This window comes from Hippoglossus hippoglossus, chromosome 1 (assembly GCF_009819705.1).
Source record: "Hippoglossus hippoglossus isolate fHipHip1 chromosome 1, fHipHip1.pri, whole genome shotgun sequence".
Classification (NCBI taxonomy): domain Eukaryota; kingdom Metazoa; phylum Chordata; class Actinopteri; order Pleuronectiformes; family Pleuronectidae; genus Hippoglossus; species Hippoglossus hippoglossus.
Genome location: NC_047151.1, coordinates 27485528 through 27506694, shown reverse-complemented (window position 1 = coordinate 27506694; position 21167 = coordinate 27485528). Strand labels below are relative to the sequence as shown.

At 44.5% G+C, this 21167-nt stretch overlaps 2 protein-coding genes across 11 annotated transcripts in view; both read right to left on the bottom strand.

The window, feature by feature from the left end:
- Positions 1-21167, bottom strand: part of LOC117754516 (hemicentin-2-like) — a 541775-nt gene that overhangs the window by 339197 nt on the left and 181411 nt on the right. The gene's annotated exons all lie outside the window — the stretch shown is intronic.
- nacc1b (nucleus accumbens associated 1, BEN and BTB (POZ) domain containing b) lies at positions 1659-19252 on the bottom strand. Of its 10 annotated transcripts, none has more exons than XM_034576179.1 (9): positions 19028-19252; positions 10828-10978; positions 8582-8824; positions 7239-7460; positions 5566-6037; positions 4316-4613; positions 3886-3983; positions 3374-3768; positions 1659-3338 (listed from the first exon to the last, which is right to left on the bottom strand). In XM_034576179.1, the coding sequence occupies exons 2-8, from the start codon at positions 10951-10953 to the stop codon at positions 3431-3433; spliced, it is 1797 nt and encodes a 598-aa protein (XP_034432070.1). In that variant the 5' UTR covers positions 10954-10978; positions 19028-19252; the 3' UTR covers positions 1659-3338; positions 3374-3430. The 10 variants fall into 10 exon arrangements, with proteins under 10 accessions (XP_034432070.1, XP_034431828.1, XP_034431750.1 ...); XM_034575937.1 differs by having other exon boundaries at positions 19041-19252; XM_034575859.1 differs by lacking the exon at positions 19028-19252 and adding an exon at positions 18078-18358.

Sequence of the window (21167 nt, the reverse complement as noted above, 5' to 3'; positions counted from 1 at the left end):
ACCCTTCAACTCGAGGAGGGTGTGTGTGTGTGTGTGTGTGTGTGTGTGTGTGTGTCAATCTGAACATTATAAACCTGTAACAGTGACATGAAACAGTTCCACTCGCACACTTCTGATCCCACACGGGCAATAAGGTGCTTCGGGTTTTCTTCTCGTCATAAACCATCAAACAAACAAAAAATAAAATTTCAGTTACGTCAGAAATGTCTAATTTATAATAAAACAAATCTAGAATATGTAGTATTTTTGGGGGGGGGGGGTTTAAATTGTACTCTGTAATTGTAATTTGTTTGAATTTCTATACAATATAATGCTCTTTGCTGTGAGATTTTATAAAACAATTATAATTTAAATGCGTCAATAAATTTACTTCTGGCAGATATGTATATTCAACACAGTGGTAAATAAAAACAGTAGAGATGAGATTTTAAACGTCACAGGTGAAGCAGCTCGTTGTGTAGCAGCAGCTGGATTCTTTTTTTAATTTAAACACTCGACTTGTTCCCTATTTGACCCACGAGGGCACATTTGACTGATTTCAGTGAGAAGAGAGAAATCAGAGATCGTACGGACACGACAACCTTTGTCCCAAATCCACCACAGCAAAGAAATCACTAATTATGATCTGGTGTTTTGACAGATTTGACAACTACGGGCTCCAGAGGGAAACTTTTCTTCTTGTGCCACTTCAGACTGGCAGTGAACACTGGACATTTTCCAGAATTCTTGCTGAGCGGCTGTATGCGAGAACGCAAATGTCGACGGAACACTGGAAGAATACAAATATCTCCGACAAAGACGTCAACTTCGAAAGATGACAGAGATTCTAACTGTTGTTGATACGGGCCTGGGCTGATGTGGATGTGCTGCTGCTGTTGTGAACGAGTCGGACCCGGACAATCTCCGGCTGCGTCTTCATACGTGAAAGATAAACGCCAGAAAATGTAGTTACTTCAAAAAGGTCTATTGATATGTTTGAAAATAATGTTTTTCACGCTGGAAAGGTGATTGTATGTTAAAAGAAATCGATTAAAGTATAAAAGAGTAATATAACCAACGAGTGCAGTTATCTAAAATGGTCGGGTATCTTTTCTTTGACTCTGTGCCATCAGTAGTTGTTTTTTTTTTACAGAACCAAAGTGGGCGTAAGACGACAAACCGACTTTTGTGGCCTGGATGCATTTAAAACTAATCAAGTCCACTTCAGTGACGAGAGGAACTGAAACTTGGATCTGCCACAGATTATGTGGATATATTGGCAAACAATTCCTAGTTTGGGTCTGGGATTGATTTTTCGGAGGAAAGGGCAGCAACTGATGATAAAATCTGTTCTGTGGAAGATTTGAATATCTGTATGAAACACTGCAAAGCTGTTCACGACCGAACAATTGAAAAAGTTCACCTGGAGCCCGAAGGTCAACCTCAAACTGAACAAAAGCAAAACGCCGGCCTGAAGAGAAAAGATGTAGTTCTGTCGTTCAGCTACGCAACAATCAAAAGCAGATATGATCTGCAATGACTTTCAGGTTTGTTTCCATTATTTCTTTCTCTTAATATTCTAAACACCTCATATTAAGCCGGGAAACTCAAACCCAACAAACCGAACCTTCAGGAAATGCAGTGAATCTTTATCTTCTCCATCATCTCTACTGCTAAACCTTAGCTGCATGCGTACAACATGTGATGAGCGACGGCCACTCGGCTCTGCTTCGGTGCAACTCCCCCTTTTCTTCCCACAATGCTCTGGTGTACTGTAGCTGATGCAGCTGACAGCGCCCAAATGCATATTAGCGTGTGTGTGCGCTCGCCATCGTGGTGGGTGAATGAATCAACGAAGCGTGTGTGAAAACACGCCGTCTGGCCTCCTTCCCTCTCACTCTCTGTATTCCAGCTCACAAACAAACTGTGTGGCCGCTCAAACACACACCTACACACACGCGCACGCAGAGCCGCGTTTCTTGCCATGTACCAATGCTTGAATTAGCACCTTTGTCCGTGCCAGACGAGCACACGTCCAGGCAGCGAGCCTGAGGAAGCTCGTGCTGCTAACAGGCACGGCTGTGAATTTATCAGAGGGAAAACAATTTAAACACGAGTTGAAAACAAAAGAACATTGCCACTGTATCCACATACACACACAAACACACACACACACACACAAACGGACACTTCTCGTTCCTAAGCTCACAGGCAGGAAACTTGCTTTTGGATATTTCTTGACTTTCCTTCAGATTTTTAAAAATAAAAACGGGTGATGAACAGACATAATTGGATTTTAGCTCGTATTTTTTCGTCTTTTTCATTTTTTAAATAAAACCACCCCTCTTCTTTCTTTTAACGTACAAAAACATAGTTCGATTGTACTCGTATCGCAGGAAATAACACAGTGCAAACTCTTTGACAATCATCAGTAACAAGGAGCCTTGGCAAAACTCACACATAAGGAACTTTAACAGTAGAAGTAAACAAACTGAAATTATCTTTTTCTTTAAGGGTCAAAAAATAAAAGGAGATTAGGTGGTAAAAAGTTTTAGTCACGCAAATCTTAGTTCTCTTTTTTTTTATCTGCCACCAAAAATGGCCGACAAATTGCCAGCAGCTAAAAATGCTGCCGCTCGGAATTCAGCAGTATTTCTCCAGCGGCTGGTCATTTAGTTTCCCAGCATGCCCAGCAGGAGTTATGGAGCAGGGTTGGTGAGGTGTGGGGGGCGGGGGGGGGGGATCATAAACCATGCCAATATACATATTAATATTAATTTCAACCCCTGACCTCGTCGACCCCACGCTTCCATCTGGGCGTCCACATGAAATAAAGCAAAACAATAATAGAACTGGGCTCTGTACAATCTCTCTCTGCCTCCACTAACTCTCGACGCTTCGCCACGCATACATTCATTATCAAAAACAACAGTGTTACTGGAGTTCGGAAAAGGAAACGTCACTGGAACACAGGGTTCGCCCCCCCCCCCCCCGCCCCAGGGAATGTCTGATTGATTATGGTAAGAAAAATGGCCTCAGTGACAGTACACACTTTAACACATAAAAAAATAAAGGCTTAAACTATCAGGTCTGGAAAGGTTGCAGAGGGATGAGGAGCTGGGGGGGGGGGGTGTCTTCCCTCTGCCACCTTTCTTTCTCTGTTGTCTTTCTATCTCTCTCCACCAGAACAGGAAGGAGGAACAACCCGAAATGAGGCGTTCAGGGTTGGAGAAAGATGGAAATGAGGACAAACAAAAGAGGGAAAGCAGAACAAAATGACCAAAAGAGTAAAAGTAGAGACATGTCCCCAAACAAATGGCGGCTCAGTGAGGACTGACAACTGTCGTCACGGCCTCAGGGAGGCCACCGTTCTCTACTCATCGCCCCCAGAGAAATCCCATCCCCCCCCCCCCATCAATCTGTCCTTTCATCTATCTGTCCGTTCACTCACTCAAAACAAATTGCTGCCATCTCCTACCGCCCCATGGAGGGCGTCTGCTGTCGTGGCTCCACCTCCCGATTCGTGACTGTTGGCGGCTGCTGCCGCCGCCGCCGCTGCCACAGCCTCCAGGGAGGCAGGGTCAAATCCTTGCTCCGCCCCCAGCCCATCAGCCTCCATCTTCACGCTGTCGGCCAGGAAGGCGGAGTAGGCGTCACTGTCGGCCATCAGCAGTTTAAGCTTGGGGATCCAGCTCTTGCGGACGACGCGACGAGCGTTGGTGCACATGTCGGCCGCGATGGCATTCATCTCGCTCTCCTTGAAGCTCGGCGCAAAGTTCTGGCAGTAAACTGCAGGAAGCGAGAGAGGTGGAAAGAGAGAGAGAGAGATGAGGTTAAAAACACACAAACAGCAAAACCACTGCAAGGAGTCTTAAATAAGTGTTTACATGTGTCTGTATGACTCACATTTGACAGCGTGCAGAACTCGGTTGTCCAGGGGTTTACGACTCGGGTCGTTGGTTGAAGAGCGGATACCTGTTCCACAGCTGTTTGCCAGAGTGCTCCTGAGCAAGAGACAAAAAACACAACCATCAACGTGAAAGTAAACTTTCAATGTGGGTTATTTAGCTACTAAAGTACATTTGAGTGTTTGTTTAATCATCACGTGTTAATATAATTATCAGCAATACACATGTATCCAAATGAATGTATATAAATTGTGTACAAGGCTAAAATCAACCCAAGTTAAGATGGCGACTGTATTCATTAGAAGTCTGAGGAAGAGTTTTGTGCTTTAAATGTCACTACTGAAAATAAATTCCTTATAGCAGCTTGGGTTTCATTCCTGCTGCTCTGGTTCCAACCCCATCACCGGCCAAACGTGTCGGACACTGACCTGTCAAAGAACGCCGCCAGCAGGCGTCTGAGCAACACTTTGTGGCGGGTGCCGGCGCTGACGTGGCAGTTCATGAGCTGGGCACGGGAGATGAACACGGACGTGCCGCTCACCAGCTCCAGCTTCTCGGCCGGGTCGCCCTCCTCGTACAGCTTCGGGTGGCAGCGGTTGCCGATCTGGCTGATGAGCTCGGCGGGCAGCGAAGCCAGGTCCTGCCGAGAACGTGCCCCCCTGCCTCCCCGCCCGCCGCCCGAGTCTGGGGCCAGGTCCGGCAGAGCCTCCACCCTCTCCCCGACCACTGAGGAGGGAAAAAACAATGAGATGAGCTTTGATGTTGTAAATTGTAAATAAAAGATGGACGACATGACAGCTCCCAAAGGTGAAGCCAAATCATCTGGATCTCCCCCTGGTGGCTGGCTCCAGCACGAGGGCAGCACCCAAATCTTAAATAATTTACATTAATATTTGTACAGTGGGAAGTGGACGTGCATCGTCCATCTTTATTTATGTTCCATGTTTGATACCCAGCTGTTATATCAATGGCTTTTCACAGAGGTTCCAATTATTATGACTGAGATCGTGTTCTGGGAGAAATCCGGACAGTTTCAATTAGCACATTTTAGATTTCAAATTAAATCTTTCATGAATCCACATGTTGATGATAAAATTACTAACAGAAATAATTGCTAAGCTCTGTGTCATGAAAGGCATGTAGCCAGGTTCTAAAGTGAGTTGGTTCAGTTCTAAGTGTGTTTCATGGATTCCAACATTTACACTGCACTTTGCCTCAGCCGCCTCCATTCATGCATTAAATTCCTTTGCTGTGTATTTTCCCAACTTGTTGTTATGCAGTGGAAAAGACAACATGAGGTCAAACTCTGATAATTCAGTTTCAGGTCAGCGGAGATGTTTCCCCCCCCAGACCTTTTTGACTAAAAGTCCTTCGACCACTGAATTCGTCTGAAGTGTGAAAACACTTGTTTGGAAAGTTCGGACAATAGAAGAAAAAGAAGAAGAGGAAGCAGCTGCAGACTTCCCCTCCTACGATATACTGTTTGAACGATGAGAAGCAGAATCTACATCTTTAAGCGTTTTCCATGTTTTCAACATTTCATTCTCCTCCACATCTGAGAAGTTTGGACCAACAACACGACAGCGAGACTTGGCGGAGATGAGACAGAAACTTCCAGATTTACATGAAATCACAGAGACCTTGAGGTGAACTCGCACACTTTGTATTCAGAGCTTACCCGCTGCTCCGGCATTCAGCATGCTGTACATGGTGTACATGTTGCAGATCTGTCTGTACTGCTCTTCGGCGCTCTCATCCGCCACGTCGTCCTCTTCCTCGTCGTCGTGGTAACTGATTGGCGAGTCACTGGTGTACATGCTCAGCGTGCCCGGGCTCGTGCCCTCTGGGGTTCCACCGTTGTGGTTATTGTTGTTATGGTTGTTATGGTTGCTGTTGAGTCCGGCTCCTCCCACTGAAGTGGTGCCGCCGCCCATCATCACAGCGTTGCCAGATGCAGGTCCACGACCAGAGGCATCCTGGGTAGTGTTGTTAGAAGAGGAGGAGGAGGAAGAGGAGGAAGAATAGCGTGCAGCCTTCCTCATTCCGCCTCCGCCACCCCCTCCAGACCCTCCGCCCCCATCACGGTTGCCCCCTTCCCACAGCCGCTTGGCCACGGGGGTGCAGACCACCGAGTAGGGGGAGCCCTCCTGCTAAGGAGGAGAGAATTACCCGTTAGTAACCATCACCTGACTGGAACGCCACAAAACAACCGACAACATTAACCAACCGAAGTAGAGCTGGTCTTGTTCTTAAAGTCCCCTTCCAAGTCCTTATGCCATTTATATGATAAAAAACATTTTGTGTGAATTAAACATCTAGTGCCATGGATGAATGTTCCCACCGTAACACTGAAGTAAACAAATGCCAGTCTGAAAAAACAGCTTTCGACAGCCAGGGTTTGTGATGTCACAAACCTAATGAACCAATCCTGTCAACTTGTCGATGGGCTTCAGGGGCTGGAAAAGCCTCCTCAACAGCAGGTGGCGCTGTGAGGGTGGAGAGACTGGGAGCAGGGGCGGGGCCATATTGCCATATTTCTAAATCTTCGTCCTTAATTGAGGAATGTGTAGATTTACATTTAAGAACATTTTGAGGCCACTGGGGAATTTTTTTCAAAAGAACTTTTGAATATGTCATTTTATACAAAATAGTTTTAAGAGGTGAAATAAGCTGTTGGAGTGGGGCTTTAAAAACAAATATCATATTTGATCGTTTCCACCGATAAACGATAAAAAGACACATACATCAAACAGACTATCTGCGAATAAAACGTGTTGAGAAATGCCCGATGTTGCAAAGTTAAACTTTCTGGTGGGACACAGTCCATTTCTTTAGTTTACCAGATTTTGAATCACCTTTCTTTTAAAAAAGAAATTTTAAAAAACTGAAACACATGAAAAGACCATCTGGTGTTTGAATGAAGTCACCGTCATGTGACAATAAGAGGTTTTATTTTACTTTAACACCCGAGCGCTCATTAATATGGACGATGAAAACACAAACAAACCACACTTATCTCTGTATTAAGGCTCTAACTGCCACCTCCACTGAAAGCCTATATAAAGTGGTTGACTGTAAACAATGTAAATGGTGACCTCCATCATAATTTATGTCACTTTATTCTGTGGTATATTTCAGAAAAAGACTTTCAGGTTATGATTCGTTCAAAAGCTTTTCAGTCACTGTTAAAAGGAAGTGATTTTATTATAGCTCTCCCTGAAAGTCTCTCAAAGCCTCAAACGTCCAACTCAAAGAAACGCCTCCTCAGGATTCCCTTCTTCAAATGCCGTCAGTGATTTACACCAAACACCAAAGAGGGTGTTAATAAGTGCAACCAAGCGAGGAGTGTACCTGCTGCGGGTGGGGGGTGGTCTGAGGAGTGGTCGACGTCTGTTCTGTCTTTACCTTGGACACCAGGGGAAGGGGTGTAAGACATGAGGAGGGCCTCCCTGTGGCCGTGGCGACAACACCGCCTCCACCCCCTCCCACTGTTTGAGTGACAGGGCTCTGAGGCTCAGAGGGCGGGGTCTCCTCAGTGTGGAGACCCTGGGAGTCACAGCTTGGAGATGAGACCTGGAGACGGGTGATAAGATAAAAGGTCATGACTACACTTCCTAAGTAGAGTTAACACGTTTCTGGTATAGACTGAAATGTGTCGTAAATAAAGATGGACGACGTGTCCCCACTTCCTCCCACAGTCCATCAGATTGACCAATAGCAGTCTCAGCTGTCAATCACGACCTTTCACCCCATTTTAGATCATTAAAATAACTTATTAAAACCAAACTTATTAGCAACATGAAAACTTGAACATACATTAGTGTGATATGAACAAACCACAATGACAGAAACCAAGAAAAAAAATAATTTAACGTGTACTTTGACTCGAGTTTGGTCCACGTCCAAAAATATACTAACGTGGAGGAGGACGTTTTTTGACCTATAATGCAGCCGACCACCAGGGGGTCATCTACTCAAGTTGCCCAAATTCCTTGGTCGCTTGAAAAAAAAAAAAAAAAAGCAGTAGATGGAGTAGAAAAAATTTAATGTGATTGAGAGTTGACTTTTCCAATTGGCTGCTTCAACATGATTTGGCACAACCAGCTGCTGTGACATCATCCCTGAGCTCAGCTTGTTTCTGTTGGCTGCTGTTCTGCGCTCAGCTCCAGTTTCAGGTGTTTCTCCAGTTCTGCTGAGAACTGAACGCTCTTCCTGGAAACGCTCACAACTAAAGCAGAAACTACCGGCGTTGTGCTGAGTGGACACCGGCACCAGCAGGGGAGACACTCCACACCGTGGCTGTGCCAGGTTTTCTTCTCGTATCTACTCTGTGTCTGGCCGTTTCAAAGTGTACATTCAAGGAAATCAGTTTTCCGCGTTAATATGCAGATTTATGCAGCGAGGCACTCCGAATCTAATCAGATCTACAAACACAGATAACCCCTCAGTGAAATCACACCATGCATAATGCCACACACAACAGGTGCCAGGGAGGTAGCTCAAAAACGTAATGTGATGATACTCATGTCTAAGATATTTTAACTCCATGATTACACTTTGCAGGATTATAAATACGTAAAGAAACTGGTTATGTAAAATTCCAATGAACTCATGTCTTTACCAATCGTTCCACATCTGGATTCATCTAATAAAGTCTTAGATCAATGTATATTAAAGCTTCATTCACAGGTTACCTTGAGGAAGAACTCTGTGCCTTTCTCCATGATCTGTTGGATCTGGAGGAAGCCGGCGGTGTACATGAGCAGGAACTGGTCTCCAACGTTCATGCTGAGGCGTCCTGTGTAGCAGAAGGCCAGGATCTGCTGGAAGCTCTGCGGCTGCACTGCCGGGGGCAGCTCCACCACCGAGCTCTTACCACCAGCGTTGAACAGATCCCTGAAGTAGGAGCTGCTGGCGGCCAGAACCGCACGGTGGGCCTGAGGGGTAAGCAGCAGGAAAAGGTAAGTCATGAGTGGAGCTCGACTGATATGGATTTATGGGACGGGATAAATATATATTAGAATTTGACAATGATTGCTAAGATGTTGTTCTCAAACCCTCACGACAAATAAATGTAAGTGATGTTTGATATTTTATTGTTATTATAAATAAAAAGAAACAGCAACTTTAAAAAACTTGGTAAACTTGGACTTTTTGTAAAACAAACATCTTTTCTGCATTTTTTATTCAGTAAAATAAAAGTCATCTTCCAGCCAAACATAGATGCAGATTTGATTCGTCTGTGAACGGCTCATATCGGCCGATTTTTATCAACCAAACAATAAATCGGTCAAGATAAAGTACGAACCCACCGTGACGTCACCCAGTGTGTGAGCTGCCGTCTGAAGCCTCGACTTTGACATTTAGTCCAGCGCCATCTGGTTTTTTGAAACCAGAAGGAGCAGGTGGTGCTTTATGGTTTATTGGACTCTGAACGGGACCATAATTTACAAACTGAACATCATGCTATATTGAAGAAGACTTGACGCTAGAGATTGAGACCATAAACTCCTTATGAAAGTGTTTACTGGCGTTATAAATCAAGGGAGAAGTCGAGTCATTTTCTCTTCTATAGAAACTGACTTCTTCAAAACCAGCAGTCAGACTCCGGTGGTCAGAGAACACACATCAGGCTCTTCGGCATTAGCTTCATGTGGCGGACCTGCTGTCTACGACCATTTATATATACAGCCAATGGTTGGGCTCCAGTTATCAGGGTGTAAAAGGTAAACAGGAAAATTGGCTTCATCTCATCTGGCTGACAAATGATTACAGTAATCTCACTTTACTAGAGTTTTTTCCAACTCGCATTAAAACAGATAATCTATTTTTGAAATACTGACCACAACACAAACTGTACCAATCTGTAAAGGAATCATTTCCTCATATGAAATACGACAAGTTCTTGGCCTTGGCCTTACAAAGTGAAGTGTATCGAACAAATCCAAGATTTATGCCTCCAGTGAGAGAGGTGGCCAAATGGAGCTCAGGAAATCTATTAGAAATCATTTAATGCACAACTCTGGTTGTTTTTCACCTGGGCCATATTTCCCCGTCTCACCGATTGATTCTGAGCAAAATCTTGTCGATATCTTCACTGTGGAACTAATTACACTTTACTGTGGCCGTCAGAGTCACTGCTACAGGACGGACCAACAATCAATCAAAATATAACACACACAAAGCATGTCCACAGATATTACAAGACGTTTATCATCTTTTTTTTATGGTTATTACATATTTATGTCTTAATAATGAGTAGTATGCACAAGTATTCTTATTATTCTACATTTATTTTGCAATACACATTTGATACTGTTTTGTACATTTGTAATTATCATTATTTTCCTATCTTTTATTACTTACTTTTCTTTATTTTTGCTACAACTGAGATTTTCACACATTTATTCTAAATATTATTTAGCTTTCAAGACACGTCTGCTTCGAGCTTTAAGCTTTCAAGGTAATGGTGTAGCAGTTTAGATCAGGTTTAATTATTGAGATGACAATATGATCATTACTTATGCACAGTTCACACTAATTGATTTTTAGCCAAATTTTCCACTCGCCGTCAAAAGCCCCAGATCGGAGCCAAATCTGCGTTCAATCGACAGTCGCGTTAAAACAAATCTACGATAACTGCAGCGAATCAGAGCGCAGGATGAGGTGACGGTGGTTTAAACGGAACACAGGGCAGCAAGTCGTGTTGCGAGAACGGCGCAGACGACTTTAAAATTCATGTAGCCTGAACCTGGCATCAGCAGGTAAAATGACCAACAGGCCAATGTCCCAGGAAAGTTTTATTTTTTTAGTTCTTTAGAAAAATAACCATCACAGAATAACTGGTGCAGTTATAAGGACTGTGGTCACACTGCTTCACAGTAAAATACAGAGTCTGAGCACAGAATAGAAAACAGTAATAAAAAAAAAACCTTCTGACCTTGAAGGCGTGTCCCTTGACGACCACAGAGACATCACAGTATAGGCCCTGCAGCCGCTGTTCGTTCAAACACTCCAGGACGTTGTTGCCAAAGTTAGGGATCGCCATCTGCAGCGTCTGAGCCATAACGCTCTGCCCAGCACCACAGGGTCTACAGGAAAACAGAGAAGTAGAAGTTAGACTTGACAGAGGACTGGATGGGGCAGAAGGATGGAGGGAGGAAGGAGATCTGAGGGAAAGAAGGCAGGGACATAATAGAGGAATGAAAGGAAGGTGAGGAGGGGGGAGAACGTGGGTGAACAGAGAGACACTGGAGGGGTGATGCGGAGGTGAGGACAAAATTAGGCAGCCGAGCAGGAGAGGAGGAAACACGGTTACCAGCGAGTGATGAGACAAGGATAAAAGAAGGTCGAGAAGCTGTTTTCGAAAATGGAGACGAGATCGAGACGAGGAGGGAGGAAAGAGACTTAAAATAAAGGAACAGGCTAAGTAAAGTGTATGATGATTAATGGATTAAGTATTTGGTAAACAACTTTAATTCTAAACTCCAAATGAACTTCGAATGAAAGAGAATTTCGGGGCCACCAGCGACAGTTATATAAGCCGTCTCTCTTTTTTTCAAAACCTTGTTTCATTACATCTAATTCACAGTTAATAAACTGTTTTGTGGTTTTTGGCCTACTTTGTTATTTCCTCTCAGTCAAAACACAGTCGCTTACATAACTCGTCTATTCCACTCGTCCTCGTCACGATTCCAACAAGGAAGCCCGAGATGAGAAAAGTGGGGGAGCTGTCAAATTCGTGACAATAAAAATAAACAAAAGGACATATACACATCCCTCTAAACACATCTTTGTCTCAGGAATGGGAGCGTCTCCGTCCTGTGGACCCTTTATCTGTGATAATGCACGAACAATATGCAGGATATAAATCCTCTAATGCCAAGTGTGATGGAGCAGAAGTAAACAGATGAGAACAGTCACGACTACGCTGCTGAACAAATACATTCAAGATCATGATCCTCGTGACGGATGATGTAGAAACGTTCAGCATCCGTTGGACAGTAGCTGGTCGGAGTAGATGATGCCGGGCTCCTCTGCTGGCTGCGACCCAAAACAAACCACTACCAGAGAACAATATTATGGTGATTAGCTTCGCTGCTCCGCTGGGAGAAACACTCGCAGACGAGACCTAGTAACCTAAACAGCGCCGGAATGCTACATCACCTCAGGTTCTCCTCATGAACGCTGCAGCAGAAGCCCAGAGGTCACAGAGGGGTCACAGCAGCAGAAATCTCACCATCTTTTCACAACTTTGATCTGACACACAACTCAACCCTGAAGACAAAAACTTCAGACCAACTTTATATTGTCTGCTTGACCCCAGTGGGGAAATGAGGCCGACTTTATGATAATAAGAAGAAACATTGATGAGATGTCTCTTGAAGTATGGAAAATGTCTAGAACTCGCTGCTCGGGTCATGACAAACTCACGGCTTGTGCTTAAGAGGCCTTTTTTTTTTTTTGCAAAATTCTGTTTATATAAATGAACAGCTGCCCTCGGCCTCGTGCCCACAAACTTATGTTTGTGTTAAAGAGATTATTCATTCATTTGTCCAAGCTTTGGTCTACGATTAAAGAAAAATGGAATTGTAATGTTGCTGTATATTCAGTACGCTGCTTCACTGCTGCTTCGCTCAGGCCACAAATGACTATTTTCATTTCCAATCCTTTATTTCGTGTCAGCTTCTGCTTCTTTTTACGACTTTGCTCGAAGAACTGATAAGTTTCCGAATGCTCAATGTGCCCGACTACTAAAATCATCGTAACACACCGACCGGCCAACAACATTGTCTCCGACCACAGCCGCGTATGAACGCAAACTGTCGGCTTCAAACCAAAACATCTCTATCACCCCCTGGTGGCTGTTTGCGGTAAAGGTCATAAACACAGCCTCCTCAATGTTAGCAGATGGCACATTGATGTCTAACTCTACAGCTGGAAACAACAAACAATCCACCAACAGCACAACCGGCAGTACAACTTATAAAACAAATTTTTTTTTAAACTTTATTTCTGCTGCTACGAGAAGAATTCGGGTGACAAATGTCTTATTTCTAGAACCTGACACATTTCCTGTGTTTAACAAGACAAATGTAAACTTGACCAAGTTTTAATTTCTTTTTTTCCCATTTACCGTTAAGATCTTTTCTATTTGCCACCATTTCAATTCAACATTGAGCAGGAGATGAGGTAAGCAATGCGGATTCCTCCACTTCCACAAAGCTCTGAGCCGTGCAGCAAACCTTGAACCTGTGTTGATCTGTGGGAGGTGGTGACAGCTTTAAGGTTGTCTGAACAGCCAGGCATGACACATCATGAAAATGCCTCTTATTGCAAAACCTCACATTCAGAACGCAGCACAAAAAAAAAAAAAAAAAACACCCACTTTGTTCGAAGCTGGGAAACTTAGGTTAACCAAGTAAGTAAATTTAAACTTCACCAAAAAACTCCTGGTGTTAACATCACCAACAAGAGTAAAAGTCTCCAAAAGGTGGAGCTGATCCTGGGCCAACAATAAAAAGGACAGTGGTTTTAATGGGAAGCTTCCAGATGTGAGGGTGTTACCGTGCTACGCAAACCTAGGCAAGTGAAAAATTTAAGTGAAACTAGAATCGCACTCAGAGCAAATTCTTCCGCCAACAGTCACTTTAAATTCAATCCAGCCAAAATTACACCCACTCATAGATACCAGTAAACATGCCAAATATTTCTCATCATCTCTTCATTATTTCTTTAGAAATTCACAAAAAACACCATCTCTCGAAATTTAAATAAAGTGGGAAAACAATTCCCAGATGAGCACAAACAATTATTGGGTTATTCCCTGACAGCATCCTTCTACTAAATCTGCTTAAAATCCATCCAGCAGTTTCTGAATAATCTTGCTAAATAACAGAAGCATATGAAAACATAACTTCCTTGGCAGAAGTAAAAAAAGAGTCCTGAGCTCCTGCCTTACGCCCACGTAAGGGCAGCTCTGAGAATAGGGGGCCATTAAAATTTCATTGAAATTAATTTTTAAGCTGATAGCAATTAATTAATCTTTCTAATTTGCTGCACTGGGCTAATAGAGGCAATAAAGCAGGTGCGTTTACGACACCAGTGCTACACATTTCATTACAAGTGTTTTCATTTTAGTTTTGAATGTTGAAAATTCTGGACTATTTGACCGATGCATTTTTAGATGGATAAAAAAAAAAAAAAAAAAAAAAATCAATGAAATATTAATCGTGCAAATAATAAACCATTAAAATGATAATGATCAGCAGAGCATTCTGTATAAAAACAAGTAAGATCAGTTTTTCGCACTGAGGACAGTTAATGTGATCTGAGTAACATTCCCATCACATCAAAACACATTAAGCACCTGAGCTGCATCAATTACTGACCAGTTTTCTCCAACTTATTTTGTTAAAATCAATAATGTTCTGACATAACTAAGTCAGTGTTTGATTGCCACTGTACCTTGACACATTATTGTGCCTTAACAGTTTGTGTCGATGTAAACAAATCAATATACATCACATTAATGTAATTATAATTTAACTGAAGTGCATTTGGGCCATATCCAGGATTTGTTGACCTGCATCACTTCTCCTTTAATTAGTGCATTGAGATCTCAGTGACATTATCTCATCACCTCGGTGATACTGGTGCTGGGTTTGACCTGTGCCACTGGCTGGGGGAAATAAAAAGGCACTAAAAATGCATGATGCACGCTGTCCGCTCTCCAACACCTGCACTTCCCGTGGCTCCAAGCGAGAAATTGAACCGACAAGTGTCCCGGTGGAGCTTCTCGGCCCCGATGGTGGAGGCCCCTGATTGTTTCCAGGTGTGAACATGTGAGCAATCACATGAATAATAAGCAGGCAGCTGCTAAGACGGAGCATGATGTGAAGAAGATCGGCCCAAAATAACCACATACAACGGACAGTGGAAAGTAGATAAACATTAAAGTATGTAGCCGAGCTAGTACATCCAAGTCTTACATGTTGTAATTATTATGAGAATACCGTTGAAACGTGTAATTTTACGAGAATAAATGAAAAAGAAAAACAAGATTTCGTTTTTTTTAGGAAATAAGCAGCAAGCAGGACCTGTGCACGCCGGAGTTCCACTCACGCTAGATCCAAAAATCTTTAACCAATGTCATTGTTTATTGATAAAAATCTCTTTGAATATCACGAGACGAGGTCGACCACGTCCTCCCCCACTAAAGAGACAACTTCCTTCACGTCTGCAGATTAGACTCGGTTTCCTGCACAATCTTTTTAAAGTCCTGACACTGACGATAATGAGGCGCTGAAGAGACAAAAGACGAATTACGTTAAAGAGACCTACACTTACGAATAACTAAACGTGATGCTCCACATTCCTCATTTTGACGCGGGCGACGGGCGGATCTCCGGATGTTCCCTCTCCAATACGACACGCAGCCCAAAATCATGACCTTTTTCTGGTAATATTTTTCTACGTGGAACCTAATACTCCTTCGTAGATATTCACCCTGGGCGTACTTGGGTCGCTTCAAGGTCAACTTCCTCCTCCCGTGCAAGGAGTACAAATACTTTACACTTTGACACACTTTCCCCATTGTGTCACAAACCGTTTCTTCTAATCAATGTTGTATATACACACTTATTTTGTTGACGTGTTCAGTTACACGCAGCATCTATTGTACTTCTGTCTGTCCTGGGAGAGGGATCCTAACATGCGACCAGGGTTTCTACGGGTTTCCCCCTGTAAATAGGGTTATTTTGGTAGTTTTACTCTTGAGGGTTAAGAACAGAGGATGTCGCACCTTGTTGAGATCTCTGAGACAAATTGTGATTTATGAATATGGGCTACACAAATAAAATTTTATCTAAGGACTTCACAACTTTGTATAGCTTCAGTTATTCATCTTTAAATCTGTATTTATATTTGGCTTGAACACTCAGCCTCTTTAACTTGTGTCTTTCAACCACCTAAAATATAATATCTCCATTAGCAGATACTTCTTTACAGGGACAGCTCTGTAGTAGTTCTGGTGGCTGGACTCTCGCTGCACTGAACTTATTCTAGACTCACTTTGACCTTTTATTGTTCTTGTGCTCCTGTTTGACTGTTTTGTGAGGATGTCTACATTTCCCTCAGGATCAATGAAGCCTGACTTGACTTGAACACACTGCTGAGCGGCGTCGTGTCACGCGTGGACGTCCTGCAGGCGACCTCTTCCTCCTCAAAGGTCAGCGGGGTCACAACAACTTCCAGGAAACATAAAGGCTGGGTTAATTCACACCACTTGACCTTTGCCCTTCAGTCCCCATGTGCCCCATTATGTGCTTTGACTCCAGCTTCACGGTGTGTGTGTCTCTCTCTGAGGGTCTTCGACAACTTAGACAATTAGATTCACCCACAAACTTTGGGTTATTTTACGCAGACTAACCACAGGCTCTGGGTAAAATACCCCCGAGGAAAAGTGGCTTGATCGCCGCAGTCAGCTTGTGCACAAATAATCAATACGACAATTATTGGAATGGGTGTCAACAGGAGCTTGTGAACTTCAGCACCCATCAATCACAACCCTGATCAGATTCAGTTTCCTGGTTTAGGGAGGTTAAAAGGTGGCCTGTTAGCAAGTAGCAGGCTAAAGCTAAGGCTAACACAGTGGAAAACACCTCCTCAGCAGAAATGAGTCGTAAACACACCTTTATATCACCTGTGCTGGGCTCCAGCGCCGGGCAACTCTCAGGTCAAAGGGCATTTAAGGCTAAAAACCGCCGATGTTCACCGACACTCGTGGGCACAGAGGAGCCCAAAATGTGGCTATGGTGTAGCCTCCCCTGAGCACCACCGGAGCTCCAAGTTCAAAATAACGATGCGTTTATTCTTTAAAGATTAATTAAACACCGCTTCGTCTGGGAAGCGGCCCCGAGGAGGAGAGGAGCCCGCCACCAGCGGCGGCAGCAGCGGGGCGGCAGGGGCAGGCAGAGCGGGCAAGGGAGCTCTCGGTGCCCCGCCGTGTGCCAGCCTCGATGCCCGGTAGGATTTTTGGGAGTCCTCGGTTGGCCCGGGCCGGTGCGTGCGTGCGTTCAGCGGAGGGAGGGAGGGAGGGAGGGAGGGGAAGGAGAGGGAGCTGCTCTATCTGATGCGAGAGACCCGGTTTAACCCCCCAGCAGCCCGCAGCACACACGCGTTCATCGTCCGAGGAACCGGGGGCACGAAACCCGCCACAAAAATAGTCGGAGGGGGATAAAATATTCAGCAGTTTAGCGCCGCCGCCTCCCCCCGTCTCCCCGGATCCGCTCGCTCCGTGCCAGCGCGGTGCGACGTCCGCGTAGACCCCGACTTCCCTCCTCCTCCTGCGGCCGAGCGGCAGCCACCGACACGGGACAGACACGCGTTGCCCCCCCCCCCCGCCCGCCCGCCTTCCTCCAAAATGTCGCTGGCGAATAAATTATTTAATAAAATCAACCAAAAATAAATTAAAAACGAAGCCGCACAGGCCGAGGTGGGATCGTGGGTAATTATTTATTTTTTTTACCGGAGCGGAGAGGAGGGTCTACAGCGGATCCAGGCACTCCATCTTTAGCCGACATCAACAGGTCATCCCGGGACACAAATGCGCTGCAACTGTGGGCGAGACAGACGGATGGATCCGGCATGGCGAGGAGGAGAGGAGGGGAGAGGAGAGCAGGGGGCCGGCTGTGAAACCGTAACCCGTTTACCGACATGTACCGATGGGAACAACCCGGGACTTGTGCTTTTTTTTTAAAAAACACGGTTTGTTCGGTAGTTGGGGAAACTGCCTGGATCGAAATAAAAAAGTAGTTTTATGGGGGGGGGGGGGGGGGGGAGAGTTGAGGAATGCGGGAGGAGGAGGAGGACTCATCGAGGTGGGGGGGGGAGGAGGGGACAGCCCGCGGTGAGTGGAGCCGGTGAAGTGGTTAAAGTTTGGTCTGTCCCCGTGAGCCCATCCCCCACAGCGGCTACCAGAACTTTACCACCTCCGTCCCCTTTAAAAAGAACCAGAAAAAAACAACCGCTTCCACCCGCACGCACACTTCAACGCACCGCCGCAGCCCTCCACTCGAAACCCCGATTCAAGACGGCACCCCCCCCCCGGCACCCTCAGCTCCACCGACCCGGAGCCCGAACCCGAGCCCGGGCCGATGTCCTCAGTGACCGGCCGCGCTCTTTACTCACCCCTCCGTGGGCTGTGCGTAATCCGCTGGAAAGTGGTTCAATGGAGGAGCAGCCGCCGGAGAAGGAGGAGAAGAAGAAGAAGTGAGAGCGGGTCTAGCGTCTCCCTCCGCTCACAGGCAGCCATTCATTGTGACCGTGCACCGGGAACCAGCAGCCGGAGCACAAACACCGACTCATACACACACTGGACGCGGGCACGCACGCACACATGCAGGCGAGGAGGGAGAGCGCAGAGCCATCGAGGAGGAGGAGGAGGAGGTTTTTTATTTGCACTCTCCCAGGAGCTGCAGACAGATCACAGAGCTACCGATCACACAGACAGACAGACAGACAGACAGACACACAGACACACACACACACACACACACACAGGTGGACAGACTGTCTCACCACTTCTACCACAACTGCACCTCACGCACTTGTCAGCGAACACTGCTTACAAAACTTTCTATTTTTAAAATAATTTATGTCAAATGTAATGTATATCAAAATGTAAAGTAATGTATGTAAAAAATGTAATGTAACTAATCTACAGACAACAGAGCAGGAATGCTATTTACTGTCTTATGTATTGTGTGTCATAATGTAAAGTAATGTGTAATGTAACGTAATATAATTTAATGTATGTCAAAATGTAATGTAATGTATGTAAATGAAATGTGTATCTAATGTAATATAATGAATGTAATGTATTGTAACACGATGTAATATAAATAATGCACGTAAAAATATAATATAATGTAATCTATGTAAAAAATATAATATAATGTACGGATTATTCAGAGCAGAAGGTAACGAGTAATGTAATAAAGGTGAAGTGAGAGTAATGAGATTACATCGGGGAGTAATGGATTACAGGTCTGAGCCGCTGCAGGTAGACAGGCAGCGTCCCCAGCCGACCCGACCGTCTGAGCCCCACCCACCGAGTCCACCCACTCAACCCCGCTCACCCTCACCGCTCACCGGGGTGTCTTCTCCCTCGGGCCGCTGCTCCTGGAGCCTCCTCCTCTGCCTCCTTCTCCTTCCCCGGGACCGTGCGGCCGGCGGACGGCGGTTCGATCCGTGCTGGTGCGTCTAGACTCCGGGCAGGTGAGCCCTCCGGGGCCTCCAGGCGCAGCGCACGGTGAATGCTAAACAGGATGAGACTGCATCCAGGCTCGGCTCCTCGCTCCCTCTCCCTGTCATGCCAAATACCATTAACTCTATAATTCTCCTGTGTCAGATGTATAGCGCCACGCTCTCTGGGCATTTATTGTCACAGCGCCCCCATCCAGATGTTCAGTGTGCAGACAGTGTTCCCCCGCTCTCTGTCAAACATGTGCATGTGCGTTTCATGGGAACTGGACGCGAACCACTAAATGCAACAAGGTGATTATAGATTTTACAACATTAAATGAACAAATACCTAAGTACACGTTTTCCAGTGTAGATTATGCAATTATTATCTTATATTATTATACAAGGACAGAGGATGTTGCACCTTGTACAGATTGTTCTAAATGAGTCAAAGTGTGATTTGTGAGTATGGGTTACATAAATATGATTTATTGATTGATTGAAAGTGGACATATGGAGGCCTCGTGGTCTCTGATCAGGATGAGGCCTCAGGTTCAGGTGAGGCAGATCCTGTCGAGTCATCCGAGGATTGTCTCTGATCGTGAATAATCCTCATGTATGAATTATTTATTCTTTATAACGACCTGTTTACTTATGTGTTTGTGTTTTTTCTTCAATTCTTTGTGTTTTCCTGGGTTTTGGAGGTTTTCTTCGTCAGTACTCCAGGTCAATGTGATAACCCCCGTGTGTCTGTTGTGAAAAATAATAAACTTCTACTCACAAAAACACCGACTGAGCCTTAAGAGATCTTCCCTGATACGGTGCTGGGGTCAGGCCAGTTTGCCACTTTGGTTTGAGCGGATCCAGCCTTCTTCAATATAATAATAAAATAAATAAAGTTTTATAGGGATGAATTAGGAAAAAGATAAGACACAGAGTATGTACATAATATACACAGAAATATTGGTTTGCATTGAAAATGGACTTAAAGTGCAGTGGCACAGGATGATCACACAAGCATGTAAAACTGTACTTGTGCATTAAGGAGATATTAAGATAAGATAAGATAAGATAAGATAAGATAAGATAATCCTTTATTAGTCCCACAATGGGGACATTTGCAATACTACAGCAGCAAGAGTCAAAAATAGGCCTCAGTGAGTAATAATAAGTAAAATGCAGTACTTAAGTGTAAGGAAATATAAAAATATAGATAAATATTGAGATAGACAATAGATGAATGCATATGTATATTAGGCTGTTATACGTATGTATAGGGAGATATGATATACACAAATATTGAGTATAAAATGCTATATATGTGTGTGTCTGTGTATAAATGGGTATGGTACCCATCTAAAAACACAATATTTTATACAGTACAACTCTAAAAATACAATGGTAGAAATTCACAATAGTATACAATGTGGTATGAATATAAAAAGGTATGCAGGTGTGTATATATATATATATATGGGTGTAAAATCACAATCAGAGGTATATATGTGGAATCATGTAATGTGCAGAATTACACAATAGGCCATATAGGATAGTATTTGCAGTATTTTTATGCAGTCGAATGCATTCAATGGTAATAAGATTATAACATATGGTGATTAACCTAAAGCCAAAATATAATTTTGCATGTCATTTATATTAATAAATGACATTAACTTTCTCCATATACACTAAATGGTGTATTGTATATGTCTGACAGCATCTCCTCCCGGCTCTAACAGCCTGAACCCCCCCCCGGCCTGCAGGGATCGGATCTCCTCGGAGGTGGGTCCGTCTCCTCGGAGGTGGGTCCGTCTCCTCGGAGGTGGGTCTGTCTCCTCGGAGGTGGGTCCGTCTCCTCGGAGGTGGGTCCGTCTCCTCGGAGGTGGGTCCGTCTCCTCGGAGGTGGGTCCGTCTCCTCGGAGGTGGGTCCGTCTCCTCGGAGGTTTGGACACTTGAATCCACCCTCTGTGTTTGTCCTGCTCGTTAGGATGCATTAGCAGCTGCGGGCTCTGTGAGATTAAATTAGATTATTCA

Excerpts from the sequence above, each read along its gene's own strand:
- nacc1b (XM_034576179.1), bottom strand. The coding sequence starts at position 10,953 with ATGGCTCAGACGCTGCAGATGGCGATCCCTAACTTTGGCAACAACGTC. Across the intron at positions 8,825-10,827 it reads TCAAGGGACACGCCTTCAAG|GCCCACCGTGCGGTTCTGGC; the intron begins GTCAGAAGGTTT and ends CTTACCCCTCAG. Across the intron at positions 4,614-5,565 it reads GCTGAATGCCGGAGCAGCGG|TGGTCGGGGAGAGGGTGGAG; the intron begins GTAAGCTCTGAA and ends TTCCCTCCTCAG.